The 21,006-nt window shown below is 40.9% G+C and overlaps 1 protein-coding gene across 1 annotated transcript in view; it reads left to right on the forward strand.

Moving 5' to 3' along the window:
- The first annotated feature begins 14,493 nt into the window (after nucleotides 1-14,493).
- LOC119415909 (elongation factor 1-alpha 1-like) overlaps nucleotides 14,494-21,006 on the forward strand; it is a 49,920-nt gene continuing 43,407 nt past the window's right edge. Inside the window, exons 1-2 of the mRNA XM_037683079.1 lie at nucleotides 14,494-14,739; nucleotides 14,852-14,914. Coding sequence (XP_037539007.1) covers nucleotides 14,494-14,739; nucleotides 14,852-14,914 — 309 coding nt within the window. The remainder of the gene's footprint in view (nucleotides 14,740-14,851; nucleotides 14,915-21,006) is intronic.

Raw genomic sequence — 21,006 nt, forward strand, 5'->3', positions numbered from 1 at the left:
CACTTTGAATCTCCAGACGCCCAACACAAGGCAAAACATGACATGCTGAACGTAGGACGGTGACCTAAAGTAAAAACTGCACGAGTGCACATACTGACAAAACAAAGTATGACTGCAGTCCAAGCCTCATCTTAAAGAAACTAAGCTACATAGATACCCTGATGCTGCTCAATGATCCAGGTAGAAAATCTAACAAAGTTGAGTCAGGTCCTCTGGACGGAACCTTCTTCTTGAAAACAACAATGTCCATGCTCAATAATCCAGGTATACAATCCAACATTTTCAGTCAGGTCATCTGGACAGTTTCTTTTTTTGTGATGAAACGTTTCACCTTTGATCCAGAAAGCTTCATCAGTCAGTCAAGGAAACAAACAACAAAACTGATTCTTCCCCCAACAGCTTACTCCAAAGTGGAACAAACCAGTTATGTTGGTGATAAGATGGTCTCTTTGGTATGGCGAAATGCAAAAACTGGCGTAGGTCGTAAACAAGGTCAGAAGGCTGAGGCACAAAAGGGACAGGCAAAAAGTGTGGTCGAGGGAAACGGGCGTGGATCAAGATTAAAGAGCTGTGAACAAAGAGAGTACGCTGGATAACTGTGGCTGGAAGCAAGCAGTTGATCTGGCAATGTAGTGGAGAAAGCAGGAAGTATATATACACCCAGAAACAGGTGGAAACCATCAGCAGCAATCAGAGAGAGAGAGAGGTGTGGCATGTGAAGAGGCTGGTAGAAGCAGCAGAGGAAAAACCCAAGAGAGCAGAGAAGAAAAAGTCAAACAGTGAACAAAGTGATGAGAAAAGGAAAAAAACCAGAGTGTAAACTGTGACACCAGGTATACAATCCAACATTTTCTTGTTGGCTTCTTGTTGAAACATTTAGTTTTTATCCAAAAGACTTCGTCAGTCCGAGGAGCCACAATAAACTCTGTCTTATAAATAGCACCTTCTCGTAGCTGAAAGTAACTGAAAAAGGAGGATCATCAGCCTAACAGCATTCATTAGTGCCCTGATGAATCACAGCCCCCTGTGAATATCAAGCAGACATAAGACCTCTAACGATCAATTGTTGGGCTGATGGTCCTCCTTGATCAAGTGAACAGTTAGTTCTAGATGTCATCATAACTGGTTGATCCACAACGAGAAGGTGCTGCTTGTTGCAGCTCCTCAGACTGACTGAGAGGAGCCTGAGAACTGAAAGATCTTCCTCCTATTCTGCCTTTGGAAACTCTAGGAACCACAAGTAAACCTGCAGTCTGAGAGTGAAGTGCTCTGTTAGGAAAATATGGAACAATGCAATCTGTAATATAAGATGGAGCTAGGTTGTTGAGAGCTTTGTAGGTTAGAAGTAAGATTTAGAATTCAATTCTGGATTTGACAGGGAGCCAATGGAGAGAAGCTAAAACTGGAGAGATATGATCTCTCCCAGTAACTCCAGTTAAGACTCTGGCAGCAGCATTTTGGATCAACTGAAGACTTTTTAAAGAATTATTTGGACATCCAGATAATAAACCATTGCAATAAATAAATAATAATAAATAAATAAATAATGAAGAGTATTTCCAATTCCCCTTCTTTATTCATTACGAGTGGTCACACTCCCCACTTGAAGTGACCCTGTTCAGGGGTCACTACAGGTGAGAAACATTAAATTAACATAAAATAAATGTTTTGGGGCTGCAGAAGAAAAGTAGAGCAGACAATAAAATCACAGGAATGCAAAATGAAGAATCTGAAGTCATTAAATAAATGGATGTTCTGTAAGAAAGGACTTTGGTTTGAATTCACCACACCTCTTTAAAAAAGGCTGCTCAGAGAAAATCAAGACATGCAGTTGGTTAACACTGACAACAAACCATGTTTTAATGGATGTTATCATTTCTCACAGTCCTCAGTGCATATGGGACACTGATGTTTAAGGGTTCTGGAACCAGCATCCACAGAGGGAGCATGGTTTAGTCCGAGCACACAACCAGCAACGTCAAGGCCAGTAGATAGTTCACCGTCCCACATCCTTCAGCAAGTGTCCACCTTTAAATTCCACTCTGTATAAATAAATAAAGACAAGAAGACAAGTTTGTTTGCAGTACTAAAAATACTTACATTTGTTTGTACTAAAAGTACCATAGGCTACTCATTAATGAAACTCAGCCCGGCAGTAGAGGAACGTTAGTGCAATGGTTGTCCTCTCAACTCAGAGTTAATCATTAAAAAAAGAGAACACTAATAAAAAATGATTGGGCTGTGATATACAATGCCATATATTTTATTGTAGCAACCACAGACACCCATGCACAGCCAGAGATGCACTTTACTTCTCTAAAAGCCAATCACCTTGGCATCGACCTTCCCACTTCCCCCTCCTTCCTCTTGCTCCATTTCCCTCAGTCCTGGGGGTTCATTGGGCCAAAACAATAGAACAAGAAGCAAGGCACATGTTGTGAATCTCCCTAACAGAGATGTAAAGTCACGTACCAAGGTAAAATAAAAACCTTAGAGCTGCTAACAGCCAATAATACAACACGAGTGCTCCATTGAGAGCCGCAAAGGCAAAGTCAGAAATCCATTTCTTGGTTTCAGGCCACACAACTGCAGTGCTGATGTGCCATTTGTGCTAAGACACCAACTCTCCTATGTTTTCTCCCCAGCACCACATAGGCTCGTCCCCTCCTTCCCAGGCTCATTTCAGAGCCTTTGAGGCAAAAGAAAGAGGAAATTATTGTGGAGTAAATAAGTCACGTTGCGTCAGTGGTGCAGTAATGTGTTCCTAATGACCGTCTAAAATGAGAAATCCTCTCCTATTAGGCAGAGGTAATTAATAATATTCAAAACAAACTCACAATGAGAAAGAAAACAATATGGGACGTGCACGACTAACGAGCCTGTAGTATGGATTTATGCTGATGTATTCCTGTGACAGACGCTGAGGTACAGTCAGAGGACTTTGCGTTGCACATTATGTGCACTTTGACATCAAAACATGCCATTTAAAATTCCCACGAACGTGTTTGTTTTGTTTACTCTTCTTCACCATGGAAACTTCCCCGGTAACTGAGATGTGCTTGTAATAAATGAACATAAAATACAAACAGTAAAGAGTGTGTTTTCTCATTGAGTTCTGCAGTCGTGAAACATTTGAGGTACCAAGTGCAATTTAGTCACTAATGAGATACACGAGACGCTTCGCTTTTATTTATTTGTCTCCAAAGGTGCCATGAATCCAAAGGGTGTAAGGCTGAAACCTTTGGTCTCTTGAAAGCGTTATGAATAAATTCCATCACAAAGTTTATTCTTTTGTCTGCTATGTCTGTCAAATCAGATATTTATTTAGATTAGAAGATAATTTGACAGATATGTTGGCTTTGATGTTGTCCTTGTATGGCTTGGCTTTAGAGATGCTGCTCATTGTATTTTCATGCTCTACTTCCGCCTGCTCCTTATTTCATGGCCCGTGGATCTATGTCGAAACTAATCCTTTCGAAACCACGCAGTGTTTGACAGCATGCATACACACTTGATGTTTTTGTACCATTATTTTTCAGTCATTAGGGCCAGGATGTAAAATTTACATTTTAATACTACACTGTTCACTTTCTACATACTTAAAAAATAATATTAGTTTGAAAAAACAAAACAAAACCTCTTCTAAGATAAAATTTCAACTGTGGTTCCATCCATCCATTCATCCATCCATCACCTTCCGCTTGTTCCAAAGTCGGGTCTCGTGGCCAGCAGCTTGAGCAGGGAGGTCCAGACATCTCTTTCCACAGCCTCTTCCAGCTCTTCTGGGAGGACTCCAAGGTGTTCCCAGGCCAACTGAGAGACATAATCTCTCAAGCGTGTCCTGGGTCTTCTCCCAGTAGGACATGCTCGAACCACCTCCCTAGGAAAGCACCCAGGGAGCATCCTTTCGAGATGCCTGGACCACCTCAACTGGCTCCTCTGGATGTGGAGGAGCAGCGATTCTACTCCGAGTCTCTCCTGATAACTGAACTTCTCACCCTGTCTCTAAGGGAGAGTCCAGCTACCCTGCAGAGGAAACTCATTTCAACTTCCTGTATCTCCTTCTTTCAGTCTCTACCCAGAGTTCATGACCATAGGTGAGGGTAGGAATGTAGACCGACCAGTAAAGAGAGATTTGCCTTACAGCTCAGCTGTTTCTTCACCACAACAGGCCGGCACAGAGTCCACAATACTGCAGATGCTAAACCAATCCATCTGTCAATGTCACGCTCCTTGACCTCTCTAAGTGTCCTTAAGAATCTGTTGGACACCTGGCAGGGTCCAATGCTGACATGTTCCTGTTTTTAGTTTTCTACATTTGTCTTGGAATCTAGCTGTTTTTTGTTTTGTTACCTTTTCCTTTTAGCCATCCTATTTGTTAAAAAAAAAACTGTAGTATGCTTTTTTATAACTGTTTATTGTTGTTGCTGTTGTCCATTGTTGTCATCTTTCTTTGTTGAAATCAGGTCTCTCTTGTAAATGAGTCCTCGAGGCTCAATGGGATTTACCTGTATAAATAAAGGTTGATTGATTGATTGATTGATTGATTCTTCCCTCACTTGTGAACAAAACCCCAAGATACTTGAACTCCTCCACTTGAGGCAGAACCTCACCCTCAACCCGAAGAGAGCAGTCCACCCTTTTCCGACTGTAGTTGAGGAATGAAATTACTTAATCTATCTACATGAGCACTGAATAATACCTTAAGATAACATGTTAACGTAAATAACTCAATTTGTCAAATTAGATGTCAAAAAGTTCAGAAGGAAATCTCAGAAGTTTGTGTCGGGAATCCTTGAGAGAAGCTAGAAGCTATGTTCTTGTAGCTGTGAACCGCAATCTAAAAACGGTACATAGAAAAAACTATACATTGCAAGTACCTAAACTGTGCCGTCTGTCGTAATATGCATGAATGGCTACAATATTAGTATCAACCTTTTTAAGCATAAAAAAAACAACAACAGTGCTGCCGGTCCCGGAGGGTCGAACACGTGGACGCGGGCAGCGCGGAGGAGAGGGGTCTCCACCGGCAGCCCGCCTGAGCAAGCACCACGGGCTCGACGGGAAGAGGCACGCCCCCTGGCCGCACGCACCAGGACATATGTCTTTGCGCTGCATAGAGTACATCTGCCCGAGGCATCCCATGTGATCTGTATGTTCGTGGCAGCTGACGTTGGCATGTACAGACGACATGCCTGATGTTGCCCCAATCCACACTAACTCAACAATACAGTTTGAGAGCAGTTTAGATGCACTTTCAATGATTTGTCTGTTGCTTTCTTGTCCTTAATAGAACCAAACTACAGCTTACCCACATGTGGCAAACATCTTTGAACGTTCTATTTATTAATTACAAGTTTCAGGATGTGGAATTTATATATTGTTTTAAGTCCAATATACAGTTCAACCAATGCCTAATCAATTTGCAACACTGGAAAGAATGAATGTCTTGTGTGCACATAACACTCAAAGTATGTGTTCTGTGGGGATTCTGGGAAGTTTCCATTCACTACTCTTGCAGCTCCTAAGTGGCCGGCAGAGCCAGTTACCACCAGCTGCCTTCCATCACCTGATGAGAGTTTGCAGTGCTGAAGGCTGTTTGGATCCATCAGTCTGCACTGGAACATCATCCATATGATGGTACTTTATCCGCCCCAGTGAAACCTGGTCTCCTTGTGTTTACACTAACCTGCATTCTGTGTGTATTCCTCTTAGCTCCTGTTAGCAGTTCCTCACATCCTTGATCTGCCTCGAGCCAACTCCTGGCCTCTGCTCTCTGAATTCTCTTTGGATCAATCCCCTGGAACTGCCATCTACAACAGACCCACAATCAACATCTAAACGTCTCTTCATCCAATCTTAAGATCCATCCTGCCACTCTTGTTCATCCTTCTCTTCTTACCTGATCACCTGGTTCTACTTCTTCAACCTGAAATCTTCTGGTATTCGCATAAAGCCTATAAAGAGAAAATACATCAAGTAAGCAGCATCACTTTCTTGATTTGTCACAAAATCAGTGCAGCTACAGCGTTCACTCTCAGACCTTCATTACCTGCAGCGTCCCCTCAGTGCAGACTGAACTCGGCAAAAAGGCCTTCTCCTACTCAACTCCTGTAATCTGGAACGCCTCGCAAAAAAAATCTGAAGTTGTCCACTTTGATTTCTTTAAGGGATTTTAAACATTTGATAAGGTCATTAGAAAACTCAAAGCAAACACATTCTTGTTTTTAGTAATTTACCTTGTTTTATATGGCACCTTGATTTGATTGTTTGTAACATAAATTTTTATTTTAATTGCTTTTTATTGTTGTATATTGTTGTCTGTACTTTATACGTTTGTCTAAAACAGGTCTCTGTTGAAAATGAGTCCTTGTGACTCAATGCGACTAACAATGATTCAAGGGTCTTTATTGTCATTCACATCACATGTGGTACATGAGGTGGAACAAAACTATGTACACACGGTCCCATTTACATCCAACAAAAATACAAATTGTAAAGAAAAACAGTGGTAAGATCCAAGACATGAACTAAGAAATACACTAAACTAAGAATACACTAAGCACTAATAGTACAAAACAATGAGCCAAACAACAGCAGCACGAACATGAGTCTGTGTGAGCAGATGAGGACGAATGAACACAGCAACGTGAAATAAATCAGCAGCAAACAATCAGCATCATGGACAGTCAGCAGCACATCAACAACCAAGTGGCATTAAAGTGACTTTTTTACAGCAATTTTCACAGAGATAATCCTGACTAGGGATTCATGAGTCTAGCAGCCTCAGGGTAGAAGCTGTTCCTCAGCCTGGTGGTTCTGCACTTAATAACCTGTATAAATAAAGTTTGAATGAAAGAAAAACTGTCAATAATTTAAGACATTAAACACAACATACCCAAATTCCATCTATTTTTTTTTATTTTTACAACTAATGTGAGAATTTAGCGATGAGCTAGAAGGTTGTCACCACAAGAGGACTATCGTTTAGATGCTTGGAACACATCTGCACGACTTTCTACTTTTGCATTTTGAAGATCTGGCAGCAACTGCCTGCAGTGGTGACATACGGAGTGGGTGACTGACGAGTTACAGCCGAGGTCCAGCTCTGCGCACCAGGCACCATTTTTGTAATTAAGAACACACAAGGCAGGAGAAAAAGGAGAGGAATAAGCTGCCAAGGCAGAAGCTGTTCCTTTGACAAAGTCAACTTTAATAACTTTAAAAGTCAATGGAAAAGAAGTCACAAAGTTTTGAGAGAAAACCCCTCATAACCTGTCCCCTGTGTGTTGAGATGTTTGCAGGGAGTTTCTCTGATTGTGCATTGTTGCAGCGCAGTCTTGTTTGGTGCTGTTACAGGTTTTTGGAGCAACTATGTTGGTAAATGAAGAAAGATGCCTTAATATTGAGTAATACACACACATATATATATATTTAATTAACTTAACAGTTTTAAAAAAACGTAATTTAGACACGTTAAATGTACGCTATGTGCTCGGTGGTATTTGATTTGGTCTGAAGCAGAGAGGACCCAGTTGCCAGCACACTGCTGTTTTAGAGTCAATTAAAAAGTTCACTAGGCAGCGCAAAAAGCATTGGATGGACTGGATTTTTAAAAAAGACTGGAAGAACGCCAGTATTTATTATAAGGAAAGTGAAACTGGGTTTCTTTTTCAGAAACAGATCCTGCCTAACTCTGAATGCTAGGAAACACCTAGCAGCTGCTACTTTCCTTCCCTCCATTGACTACGGTGACATTATTTACATGAAGGCTCCTACAAGCACCCTGCAGATGTTGGATGCTGCAGATGTTGGATGCTGTTGCCTTTTATTACAGAAAACTTTCTCCAGAACTCTATCAAGTTCAGCTGTTAGTCTTTTTTAATCACATTCAGAGACCTGAGTTGAAATTCAATGCATGGTATCAGCTTTGGCCACAAAGTAGCCTAAACCTGTAACTAACCCTAACCCCCCAGACCCTAAACCTAACCCTCTGACCTTTGACCCTAAATTTGACTGATAACCCTGACCACAAAAATCCTGACCTGTGACCCTGGACTCGGACCCTGACAAGGACCCCTGGCCCATCGAATCACAGGATACTCTCTCGCTGAAGCACTTTGTTGAGTTGGGTCACAACGTGAGGCCTGGGTTGGGTGTTAGGGGTACGTCTATGGGGAGTCAACGCAGTGATGGACAGTGCATGAAGAATTCAAATTGTTTTAATCCTAACCCCCCAGGTTATAGTTTGATAAATTATCTTGATTTATAGTCATAAATGGAAAGTTTCTCCTTGTTTTTGGACATCATTAATACAGACTGTGCACATGGCAGGGCATTAGATGTTAATACAGGCTGACAGATTTATCTGACATGTTAAAATCTAAAGAATGCTTCACTAAATGCCAAAGGAGATGAAATACACATCATGCTAAGGCATGTTTTGGTAAAGTACCTTCTTGTATTTCCTGCCTTTTATCACAACACACCAGTTTATTTTTCGAGGTTCCACATTTCGATTGGGATTCTTTTGACACTTCCCGGGGTGTACACAGAAGGAAGTTAAACGGTCTCCTTTATGCACAGAATAAGCTGCAGAATACCATCAGCTTGCAGACATTTTATTTTTGCATATTTTCATGGGTCCTTTACAAACTGCCCTGAAGGAAACTCGGTACTGTTTGACGTAGTCTTCAACCGGAGGTGAATTGTGTCTTTTTTTTTATGTGAAACTGTGCTGCTCAAAAATAGTTTTTGTTCTTAACACAGGTTTTCTGCACAAAGAGATGAAATTGGAGAAAAAGAAACAGACGTCAGGTTGGTTTTTTTTTTAAATATATATATTTGTTATTGCACTTCAACATTAACCGCACCGCCACAGAATCTGCACAGATGAAGGTTGTAACAATCTTCCACCGCAAATCTTCTCCAGTTGCTGATGCCATGCAGGAACAGATTTCTGCTCCTCAAGTTATTCAGGTGAAGCCACGCTAGAAGTAGCCCGGTAATGAACGAGTGGCCATTGTGTCCCGGTTTGCTGCAGGGGTGACACTGAGCTGCCTCTGTGGAGCTCCAAGTCGATAGGGACTTACAACGTCAGTCAAGTGCTCAGCAAGGCAACGGCAAAAAAATCTCTTCTTCCTTCTCTCTAACGCAGGACTGAGCTGGCGGTAGTACAAGGCTGGGATAAATGGAAGTACATCAGAGTGAAGGGGTGAGATTATGCTGCCTGGGATTTGGATTTGGGAGAAATGCTGAAGGTGGAAGAACAGTATGAGGTTCTCACCTATAAGCAGTGCAGGCTGGAGGACAGCAGTCAGCGGAAAGATGAGAGGGAAGCCTGAAATACAGGATGTTCTTATCTGTTTTTCAGTCTGTGCACAAAAATGAAGCAAACTGTAAACTGTGGGGGGTGTTAGTATAAAATACTGGAGCAGCTGTTTGCAATAAATCTGAAAATGATGCAGCAGAGTCCAATCTACACAGCCTTCATGCATACGTGAATTTAAAACTAGAACTGTGTGCAGCTTGGAGTATTTCAAACCAGATAAACCGTTTTCAGGTTTTACTGTTCCTGTGAGCACATCTTTAACCTCTGTCAGACACTAGAAGAGCATGTAAACTTCACGAGGAATCTCACATTCCAAAACCGCTTTTAGTGCAGCGGAAGTTGATGAAGCAGGAAGAAAACAAGAAACAAACAAAAAAAGACACTGCATCAGCACTGCAGCACTGTGCCAAGCACCATCACTGGGTTCGGCATTAGCAACCTTTCAACAAAGAAAGTGCATCATTGAACTTTCACAGTTGTTCAGCTTTCATCTTCAACATGACATTTCTACTCAAGTTTTTTTTTTTTGTGGCATTTGACTTAAAATACACAACAGAGCAAGATTTGGTTTATCTTATAATTTCTAAGCAACTAACAGAAAAAAGTAGCTTTAGTAGGAACAATATGAGCAGGACTACATGTCAGGTTGACATATGACTTGAATATACTGTATAGTATTACTATCACTTACCACCAAACCAGCCACAAAGGAGTACAAGCTGGTGTATTTCTTGTGTTGGTCCCAAGTCTGGGTAAACAATGGAGGCTTTGTCAGGAAGGGCATCCAGATAAACACTTTTGCCAAAACAAACATGCAAAAAAGTCCAGAGGACCCCATACTGGATCAGCTGAGGCCCGGGTTAACAACCAGTGGTGCTGCTGATGAACAGGTTTGGGGAGAAGTTGTGCTAATATTAGTCGAAGACCACGGGAAGGGAAACGTGCCAGGAAACAGAGGGAGAAGAGGAAAGTTAAGAGCGTAGGCCTGATGTTAGCAACTCTAAATGTAGGGAAAATGACAGGCAAAGGTAGAGAGCCTGCAACATGATGCAGAGAAGGAAGGTACATTATTATGTGTGCAAGAGACCAAGTGGAAGGGCAGCAAGGATTGCGGCACTGGGGAAGGATTTACATTGTTTTATGATGGTGTAGATATGAAGACAAATCGAAAAAGAGTGGTCCTGAAGAAGGAGTTTTCAAGGAATGTAGTAGAGGTGAAAAGAGTGTCAGATGGCGTGATGTGAATGAAGGCAGAAGAACGTCTAATGTTGAATGTTTTCAGTGACTATGCTCAACAGGTTGGAAGTGATGTAGTTACATTCATCTCTTCTCCTGTCTCCACTCTTTAAGATGTACCTTAGTCGTGGCCACAGAGAGACACGTTAGTGTGTCTGTAGTCTTTTGGGACTTGAACATGCAGTGATGTAATGTCTGTTGTTATGGTAACAACCATGTTGTGTTTAATACCATAAAAAGGGATTTTTTTGCACAACTCAAGTCTCCTCTCTGCAATGACACCAACCAACTTATAACTGTGTTCAGAATTTTTACTTACATCATAGAGTGTGATGCACGCCAAAAGTGGCTGGTCTTCCAAATGCAGAAATACTTGATAATGCACGAAGACTGTCAATCCAACCCACATGACTTTACTTTGATTTTGGAGCATACTGTTTCTTTGTAGATAGCTTTTTGAATGAGCTCAGTTTAGAAAAACAGAGATTATTTATGACTGGATTGAAGGGTAATGGATAGTTTGAGCAAATTGCTGCCTTTTTTAACAACTTCAATGTAAAAAAAAAATCATAGCAATTTAAGATGAACCTTGAGATCTTTGCACTGCAGTAAGTTTGTCATTATATAGTTATTCAGGCAGGAAAATTAAGATATTGCTGGTGATAGTGTCCACATTGAAAGTGCTAAAGCTAGCTAGTGATGCTAAAATTACCAAAAATTTTGACAAAAATGACCTTCATGCTTTAATTCTTTGCCTCCTTATGTCATAGTATTTGTAAGATCACGTAGGTGATAGCTCAGGCAAGCATAGCGGGTTTTGTTTGTGTTCTGTTATTTTGACAATCCAATATAATTTAGTATAGACCAGTGCAGTTACATTAAAATGGCAGAGAAAATTCAGCTTTTACAGTATATACAAACACTAGAACAATTTATTTTTGAGCAGTTGATGTAAAGAATGAAAACACTCTTGTTTTGATCATGTGCAGTGTCTTCTAGCAGCAGCAGATCTTTCTGATTTATCCAGCTTACTGTTACGTTTTTGTTTTAGGAAATCCTGTGATGGGGAAGTTCACATCCCTGGACCGTTATAGCAAACTTTGGGTGGGAATGGTGAAGCACCTACATCTGTCTCTACCCTTATTTGCTCCACTGAGGGTCCCTTTAGCAAGGCCTTTAACCATCTTAGCTGTTCTCCAGGTGCCATGGTCTGCACGTGGTCTGTAGGGGTTGGGTAGACTAGTCGACTAGTCGATACTGGGACATCTTACCAGGTTTAAAAGTTCACATCGACTAGTCACAGTTAGTGATTGTGTCACATGTCACGTGATCAGCTGTGCACTGGTTACAAAATGGATTCTTCCAGGCAGATGGAAGGAGAGGAGCAGGCCAAGTCTCCCCAAACAGGTAGAAATTCATCTACAGTGTGGAAGTATTTCACTGAAGACGACTCTTCCGGTTCAACCGCCCATGGTGGATTCCACCGCCGCCCGCCGCGCTGTTTTATTTTTATTTTATTTAATCCACTAAATAAAATAAAAATAAAAACAAGGGGGCAAACCACCACCGGTGGAAAATGCAGCACCGTTGGTGGAAAACCCACCACTGCTGCGGTGGTTTATTTTATTTAGTGGATTAAATAAAATAAAATTAACTGCAGTTTAATAATAGTTTTGGTTTTCCTGTTACTTATGTGCAGTATGATAAACGGTAGGAGCCTAAACATACGCCCCCGATGTTTTATTGTTCTTTTTTTTTGGCAAATAATAAATGACGTTTTTTTATGAATAGCGTCTTGAGTTCCTATGACGTCACAACGACTAGTCGACAGTCGGTGGTTGCATCAGGAAGGGCATCAGGCGTAAAAACATCTACCAGATCTTCAAGTTCACTCGCTGTGGCGACCCCTAAAGAAGGGAGCAGCCGAAAACACAACTAAAGAAAAAAACTAGAAACATCAACATAACAATTCAAGCATTAAATGTGGCATAATTGTCTAAATTAGGCTGCTTAAATTCACATTCAGAGTGTCCCTGATGTGGGTTTGTTCATTCATTCAGAATGGTCTTGATTCTTGGCAGATGGTGAATTATCTGAGGAGAAAAAAGGGTTATAAATCATTCTTTGACCCATTAATTCTGTTCTGGTCTTTACACAAGGCCGTCACAACTGTCCCCCATCAAAGTCCAGAACGGACTGAAGAAATCTACACTGACAGAAACAAAAAGGCAAGAAAAGTGGCACAGAGGTGGCATCCTAATTAGTAAGGAAAAATGGTTATTTCATGGCCTCCGTTAAACATTTATACACTCGGAGTTCTTCTGTGAGCATGGGAACAGGGAAACTACATTATGTAGCAGTATCAAAATGAACCTCCTCCACCCTGCTTTTTCCTTCTTTGGTGTTCTAAGAAGCAATCAAATGAATATTGGAGCTTTTAGTGTAACTTCTAGGAAAATACGACTTTAAGGATGAATCTGCCGAGTGCATCTGTTACTCGTAGTCATTTAAGAGCTTTTCCCCCTTGGTCATGAAAAACTCTCCATGAACCTAAAGTGGGGAGTATAAAAAGTAAATGAATGCAATTTGAATTGTAGATACTTTAGATAAAGCAAGAGAAAAAATGAATTATTTATGTCATCATGACAACATGATAATTAAATGCATTAACACAAAATAGTTCTCTTTAATTATTCAACTCCAGTGTTTTTGTGAAGGAATGTCATCTAGTTTGTTAAAAAGGCGAGCCTGCATGCATATCTGAGTAGCACGATTTCCATAAAAAGACCTAAACTGCATTCACAGTGTTGGATAGTCATAAAAATTACAGAAGCGAGAGACGCTGACTTGTGTAAGGTTGCTAAAAACAAAACATCTGCTGCATATCTCGATTATGTTTGCCCCCAAAATTCAGACAATAGAAAACATTATTCATGAATTGTAGTTATAGGACTAAAGCCTGCTTTTGTAACAATATAACTGTATCTTTCGTCTAATTGTGAATCAAACAAGTAACAAAGAACATGCACAAGAATCAGATCAGAGCTGGCAAGTCGAGCAGCAGCAACGAGGCCGCAAAAGTCGAGTAATTCTTTATCAATTCAGTTTATCTTGCTGCTTGCATTATAGCATGCAGTAAGTGTTTTTTCAGGTAGTTATATATTCTGATCCATACTTAATGTTCATTCCTCATGCAAGTACGAATTCTTTCAAAAACTTGAGCACAAAAGCCATAAACAAGTTATTTTTTTAATTTGTTTATTCATTTGTAGTCTGTTGATGTTCACCTTCATCACAACTAATTGCTACCAACAATGATGTGGGAGTTCTGCTCCATCAGCTTCCTGATGGCACCAACTAGCCACACATGTGGACCATCACCACGACGAGCTGCGGGAGTACAAAAGGCTGAAGAAGACCTCCAGTCAGCGCTGCAGCATTACCTGCCTAATGGTGGTTGTGTTTCTGGCCATTTTTGTATATTCTGATAAAAGATAACTTACCTTGTGTTCTTTTGTGTTTCCAGCATTTACTTCTGCGGCCTACTTGTCCCTGGGTTTCCTCTGTAAGACCTCACACTCTCTTGTACCTCCTCAGCTGCCTCTTTGCCTGCCTCCAACCAGGAACTCTAACCGGACGTCTTCCTTCCTTGCACTGGGCTCACTGGGTCACCTGTCTCCGCGACGAACCACAAACCTTTTTGTAAGAAAGAGAAGCAATATTATTATCACTCCTCCAAATACTATATTAACCTGTCTCTTTGCTACTCAGGGTTCCGGCCCCTCCCTGTGCACGTTTGATGATATTGAGCACTTGCAAATAAACATTGTTAAACTTTATTGAGTCTTGGAGTCTGTTCTCTTCAGTCCTTAGTCTCTGGGTATTCCATTCATTGTTACAAATTATGAAACACTGAAACTAAAAAAATGAGAAAGGAAAAGACCCACATGAACATCGTGGTCATTGGCCATGTCGACTCCAGGAAGTCCACCTCCACTGGCCCACTGATCTACAAGTGCAGACACATCGACAAGAGAATCATCAAGAAATTTGAGGAGGTGGCCGTGGTGGGTAAAAGCTCCTTCAGGTGCGCCTGGGTGTTGGACAAACTGAAGACTGAGCCTGTATGTATCACCATCGACATCACTCTGTGGAAGTTCGAGACCAGCAGAAGATTGTGCGTTAAACAAAGCTTCTTGTGGAACAAGCTTTGTTTAGCGCACGGTGTCCAAGACAAATTTCCTCTTGGGGACAATAAAGTATACATCTATCTATATCTCTAATTACTACGTGACCATCACTGATGCTCCTGGACACAGGAACTTCATCAATAACATGATCACAGCAGCACACTCACATAATGGACCAACCAGTTTAATGGTGATAAGATGATTTCTGGAGTCCACCCTCTCCCCCGTCGACCCCTCTGACGTAGCCACGGCCAAAGTGGTCCAAAACATCAAAGTTCATGCTCAATAATCCAGGTAAAAAAAATCCAACAAAGTTAAGTCAAGTCCTCTGGACGGTTTCTATTTTTGTTGAAACATTTTGTTTTTCATCCAAAGGACTTCATCAGTACCACTTTGGCCATGGCTTCCCCAGAGGAATCTATGGGGGAGAGGGCGGACTCCAGAAACCATTTTATCACCATCAAACTGGTTGGGGAGGGGGGAAACGTTTAATTTAATGGGCAGAGCTTATATTGGGGTGTGCTCAATAGTCCAGAAATTATTTAAACAACATCGGCCCAACTTGCTAAAAGGAAATGATTGGGATTAACATCCTGATGCATGCTCAATAATCCAGGAAACAATGGGATTAACACTGCTGGTCAAGCACTTACAAGAAAATCTCAGTGTAATCATAAAAATAAACATTCTAGGAGGCAGGCTGTGCTGTCTAGAGTTTTCAAAACTTCAGGAATAAGCAAACATAAGCCTTTTGTTTAAACATAAAGAATAAGAAGCCCACATTGCATTATGATCAGCAGAGTCTGCTTTGAGCACCATGCTGATTCATCTCAGTATTATTCACACTATGGAAACGTTCATGTAGACAAAACAACTGGTTGTGACGCTGTCGAACACTAATTCATCCTCGAAACTAAACAGGGTCTCCTTGTCGGAGATGAGACGTGCAGATACTGAGAGATGACTTAACAGACATCAGAACACCCACATTAAAGATGCACTTGATCGGATCATGCAAGACAAATAGCTCTCCCTTAAGGATGGTAGCAACCACTGAATCTCATTCCTTCACCCAAGACTTGGGTTTAAATTAATGGACAATAAAATCAATTACCTACATCAGAACATTCAATCAATGGCTTAATTGCAGGTAATTTAATGCCTCAGCTGGAATTGATTCTATTTATTATGCAGCTGTGAATTAATCAAATGTAAGTAGTGTGAAGGAAGGAGCCACATAAGACGTGTTTGGGGTGAAAACAGTGAAATGTTCTGCACACAGCACCGACTATTAAACTTGGGGGTATTATGTCACTCTTTTCCCTTCCCAAGCCTTCAGGCTTGCAGACATACTTTAAGAAGTTTACACTCCCAAAACTTTAAATTATATACCTCACAGTCACAAGAAGTGTAAGTTCTTATTTACTAAATATACAGACTTCTGGTAAACGCCAAACTAAATCTCCATTTTTCATCTTCTAACGATGATTTGAAATTTAGGATTACTTTTACAAAGGTTTCAAACAAAGTCAAAACTGAACAAAGACTTGAGCAGCCCTCAGCTGCAGTATCTAATGCTCAATAAAAACAACTTGTTTATAAAATGTTCTAATGATGAAATGTCCTACTGTCATGTGTAGAACTGAGTTTGGCAATGCTAAACGTTAACGTTACTTCTCTTTTTTCATAAGACCCATGAAAGTTGCAAAACTGGGGGTAACAAAAATCTAACAAACAACAACAACAACAAAACAGCCATCACCATTGCTGGATGACGTCTTGCTTTTGCCCCATTCATATAAACACCAGCGTGTTGATTCTGACGCCTGTGGTAAGTGGTTAAGTGCTGCAGCCTTGTACTCCTGAGGCTGCTGGTTCGAGCCCAGGTTGTGTCAGGAAGAGCAGCCGCTGTAAAACAGTCACCAAAATCGTTCATGTGACTACTCGCTGTGGCAGCCCCTGCTGAAGGAAGCAGCTGAAGAGAACTACAGCTTGTGGATTCCAGCTCGGGCAGCATGGCGCTGTGGCCTCACGGTGAAGGTTGAAGGTTCTTTTTTTACTTGAAGCCTTACTGTGAGGACTTTACACGGTTTGTCTCTGCTGACTGAGTTTTCTCCAGCAACTCCTGATGTTTTTTCCAACGTTCCAAAATTATGCACAATTAGTTTATTGGCATTTCTGAATAGCCCTTAGGGTGGTATCTCACTGGGCTGCAACTCTTGGTGACTGGTTGGTGACTTAAAAGCAAAAAAAAAAAACATAAAAAAATAAAAATCAATTGACGTTTTTACTAGCCTATAAATCGCATCTTTTCGCCTAATTTGCATACCCTGCAACTTATGTGCCGAAGTGACTTATTTATAGATTTTCCCATATGTATAAACCAATTTTTGGCTGAGATATGATCATTTTCTGACTGAAAATATTGAAAACTACCATTTTCAGCCAGTAGATGGCAGTCGAGCAGTATGGCATGCCACTGTAACATGTAATAAACGTGGCTAATTATGACACAATTGGCTTGCCAGAGTCTGCCACCTTCGTCTAGCTTGTATGGAACAACCATCAAATCAGATTCATTTCACTGCACTGCCCCAGCAAAATGCAGCTAATTTAATTAAAGTGCATTTATTAAGTAAAAGTTCAGCTGAGACACACCTTTACTATAAAGTCGCGTAAGCAATAAATTGTTTTTAGGTGGTTATCTTGTTAAATTTCGAAGAAATGCACAGCGAAGCTCCTGTGCAGCTTAAGCTCTCTACAATAAACAGAAACTAAACTGAGAAGAGTTCAAGATTCATGCCACATCTTTGTGACTACAGCAAATCTGAATGAAGTTTGGTTGCAGAGAAGACTCGGTTTTCTGTCTCATCTGCTGAAGCTTGTCACACCAGGGGGATCACGGTTCTCTTGGTGATGTCTCATTACTTTTATTCTTGCATGGCCACTCTGAGTTTGACGATGGCCTGATCTTGGCAGATTTACACGTCCCTTTTGTTGTTTTTCCAGCGGCTCTCTTCCTCAGGGGCAGTGAGAAAACACATTTTACACCGAATGCTCTTTCTGATGCAACCACGGATCTCCGAGCTACCACACCCCACATGTGTGGAGCAGAGGGCTGTCGTTTAGGGCACCGGGGATGCAGATGGCGGCGGTGTTAAGGGCCTTGTTCAAGGGCAAATGAGGGTGGAGGCCCCGCCCACATTTTGATGTACCGCTCATAGGATTCATATTGGCAACCTTCCGATAAAAGGCTTACTTCTCTAACCACTGCACCACCACTCTCATATTCCTTCCTTGGATTCAACAAAACTCCTGAAGATGGGTAGGGCTTTGGAAATCCTTTGGTATCCATCCCTTGACTTGTACTTTTCAAAAACATTTTTCTTCTTCTTGTCGTGTTAGCGCGGGCGGCACGGTGGTGCAGTTGGTAGAGTTGCCGTCAAGCAACATTTGACTGTATCTTAAACACTTTCAACAACTGCACTTACAAAACTCACTGTTCACTTTCACCTCCAATAATGAAGTTGAATTTCTGTCCTTGCACCAGACAACGACAACTTTTTAAACCTAACAAAAACCACAAACTGGTTGAAGTAGAAAATGTGAAATTATGTTTTGTTGCTGCTGTTTGGCATCAAACATTTAGGAGTTTTTCCTGTTTATCGTAAAGTTTTACCACATTACAGGAGAATAAATCACACTGATCTTACGTTCATACAAAAGAAATAACGACCAGCGGACTTGCTTATTTTGTCCCCAATTTAGTGTTTCTAGTTAACATTTTCTTAGTTCGTATCAGATCTGTTTTTCTTTTACATTTTATTCTTTTGTTGGATGTAACTGGGACCCTGTGTACACAATTTCGTTCCACCCCATGTACCACATGTGCTGCGTATGACATTTAAAGAACCTTGAATCCTTGAATAATGCAGCATCGTTAAAAATAAAGTGTTTTATAACTCTTGCAGGATTTCAACTTAGATTGCAGAAGATTTCACAAAACCTTAAACCATGTTTAAGTTGTGTTATTTTTTATTAAGGATTTGGAACAAGTTTACACCTACATGACAGGAGTTACTGCCCTCTGTGGTAAAAAAAAAGATTTTGTACCAGTTTGTGCTGCTGTTAGGACTTTATTGAAAAGCAGTTTATAAACAATAGCAGTAAAAGCTCAGCAGGAACCGTCATAGTGTGAGTGAAAGCTGCCAAAAAGGAACAATAGCAGTCTCATGATCAACCTTGTTTTCCAATGCCATTACGCCACAGCACAAATTTATCAAAAAATTGAAAGTAAACCTATTAAATTGGAATTATAGTCCAGGATGCGGGTGAAGATTCTCAGTCATCCAGGACATGATAAATCCAAAAAACGTTCAATACAAAAACAAGTCCAGGATGTTAGGACAAAAAAAACAAACATTTCTTTGGCCTCTATTTCAGGGTTAATATCTGAGGTTTTTCTTTAGGTTGTCAACAGTTTACATCCCAACTGGTTAACTTGTCACTTTTTGTCCCCTAACATAGAGCGAAGAGGAGAACTGGAAATACTGTCCATCCCTCTGTTCTTTTGTCTTGTGAGCATCACAACTAGTGTGTCATTCACCAACGATTCGTTCAAATGAACATTTTTTGAGTGAATGAACTGAACTGAATACCTTTATTACCGGATTACTTCCATTCTCAGTTCAGTTGAGCTCAGCGCGAGCGTGCCGGTCGGGAGTGGAACTTCCGTGTTCGGTGACTCACTCGTGACGTGAACCTGAGCGACTCAGTGGCGTGCGCCGTGCAGGCATGAAGGGACTCTTGTTGACGCCTGAGCTAACGCGACTTGTGATTCGTTCACTGCAAATAAACTACATGTATCACTCAGTGAACGAAACAGTCTCTGACTGTCCTGAGGGATTCCAACCATTTCCTTTGCGGGGGGGACACGCTCTCATGCCATTGACAATGGCATCTGTTTCTCCAAGCTAACGGCTAATGTTGAGTCAAACCACATGAAAATAAATGTGTATACACTCCCAGCTCCATTATCTTAACAGGCTAAGGCACACAAAGTAATGAGAGGAGACAGAAGAAGAGTGAGTGAGACTCACAGCAGGGCAAGCTGCAATCTCCCCGTCTTTTTTACATTCAATTCTAAACTCCGCAATTTTTATTTCAATCTTTCCAATAGACCAGATACTCTGTGTCCTTAATAAAGTCTTAATAATAATAATAATAATAACAATAAAAGAAAGATATAGCTACCTCAGTCTCTGACTCATGGTGTCAGTTTACAGCCAATAGGGAGACTGCAGCTGAGTGGTTAGATCAATCATCCTCCAATGCAAGAGTTGGGGGTTCGATTCCACCAGTAGTCACATGCCGAAGTGTCCCTGGGCAAGACACTTAAGAACCTTTCATTGCCTCCAATGTGTGTCCCATCGGTGTATGAATGTGATAAAACACTGATTAGTCTCTTTAGAATGATTTGTTCAATTAGCTTTGTAGAGATCTAGTAGAGAGCTGTATGAATGGGTAAATGAGGACACAGATTGTTGTAAAGAGCTTTGATTGTCTTGATGACAGAAAGGTGCTATATAAGTACAGTCCATTTACCATTTACCAATAACAGGGACTTTAACATAAATGCCAACCCAAACTAGAACAGTTCATTAAGAGACACTCTTAACAACATTTCTACCCTCAGAAATATCGTAAACGTTGCTTGAATAATTTCCACAAGACTATCCAACATCCTTTGCAGCTCACACAAAGGAGCGGTCTCTCTGGGACTCTCACAGACAGAACTTTGTGAGTTTGGGGCAAAATAAAATAAAGTTAGAGACACACATCTTTGCTTTAATCTGAGGCCTACAAATATATAATTATAAGAGTTGAATTAGCAAAAACACGAGTCAAAAGGCTGTGTGCTCTTTCTTTCTCCTACTGTGGGGGAAGTTATGATAAACTGATCACATCAATGTGTGATCGCCCACGAGCCGGATTAAACAACAAGAAGTACATTTTTTACTGGGGGAATATTGATGATGTCACACAGCAGCTTTGTAGTTAGTTTAAAAATAGTTTACCACAAATAGGATTGTTAAAGTGAGTTAATTCATTATAGTAAATGACACGAAGGAGACACTTGACATGCATCCTGCTCGCTTTCAGCCCGGCTGAGTTCTGCTCCGCCTCTTTTGGTTCTGCTCAAAGCTCACATCTGAGTGGGACGTGAACACGTCACCTGTTTTATGAACC

The sequence above is a fragment of the Nematolebias whitei genome, chromosome 10, assembly GCF_014905685.2.
Source record: "Nematolebias whitei isolate Nwh7 chromosome 10, NemWhi1, whole genome shotgun sequence".
Lineage (NCBI taxonomy): Eukaryota > Metazoa > Chordata > Actinopteri > Cyprinodontiformes > Rivulidae > Nematolebias > Nematolebias whitei.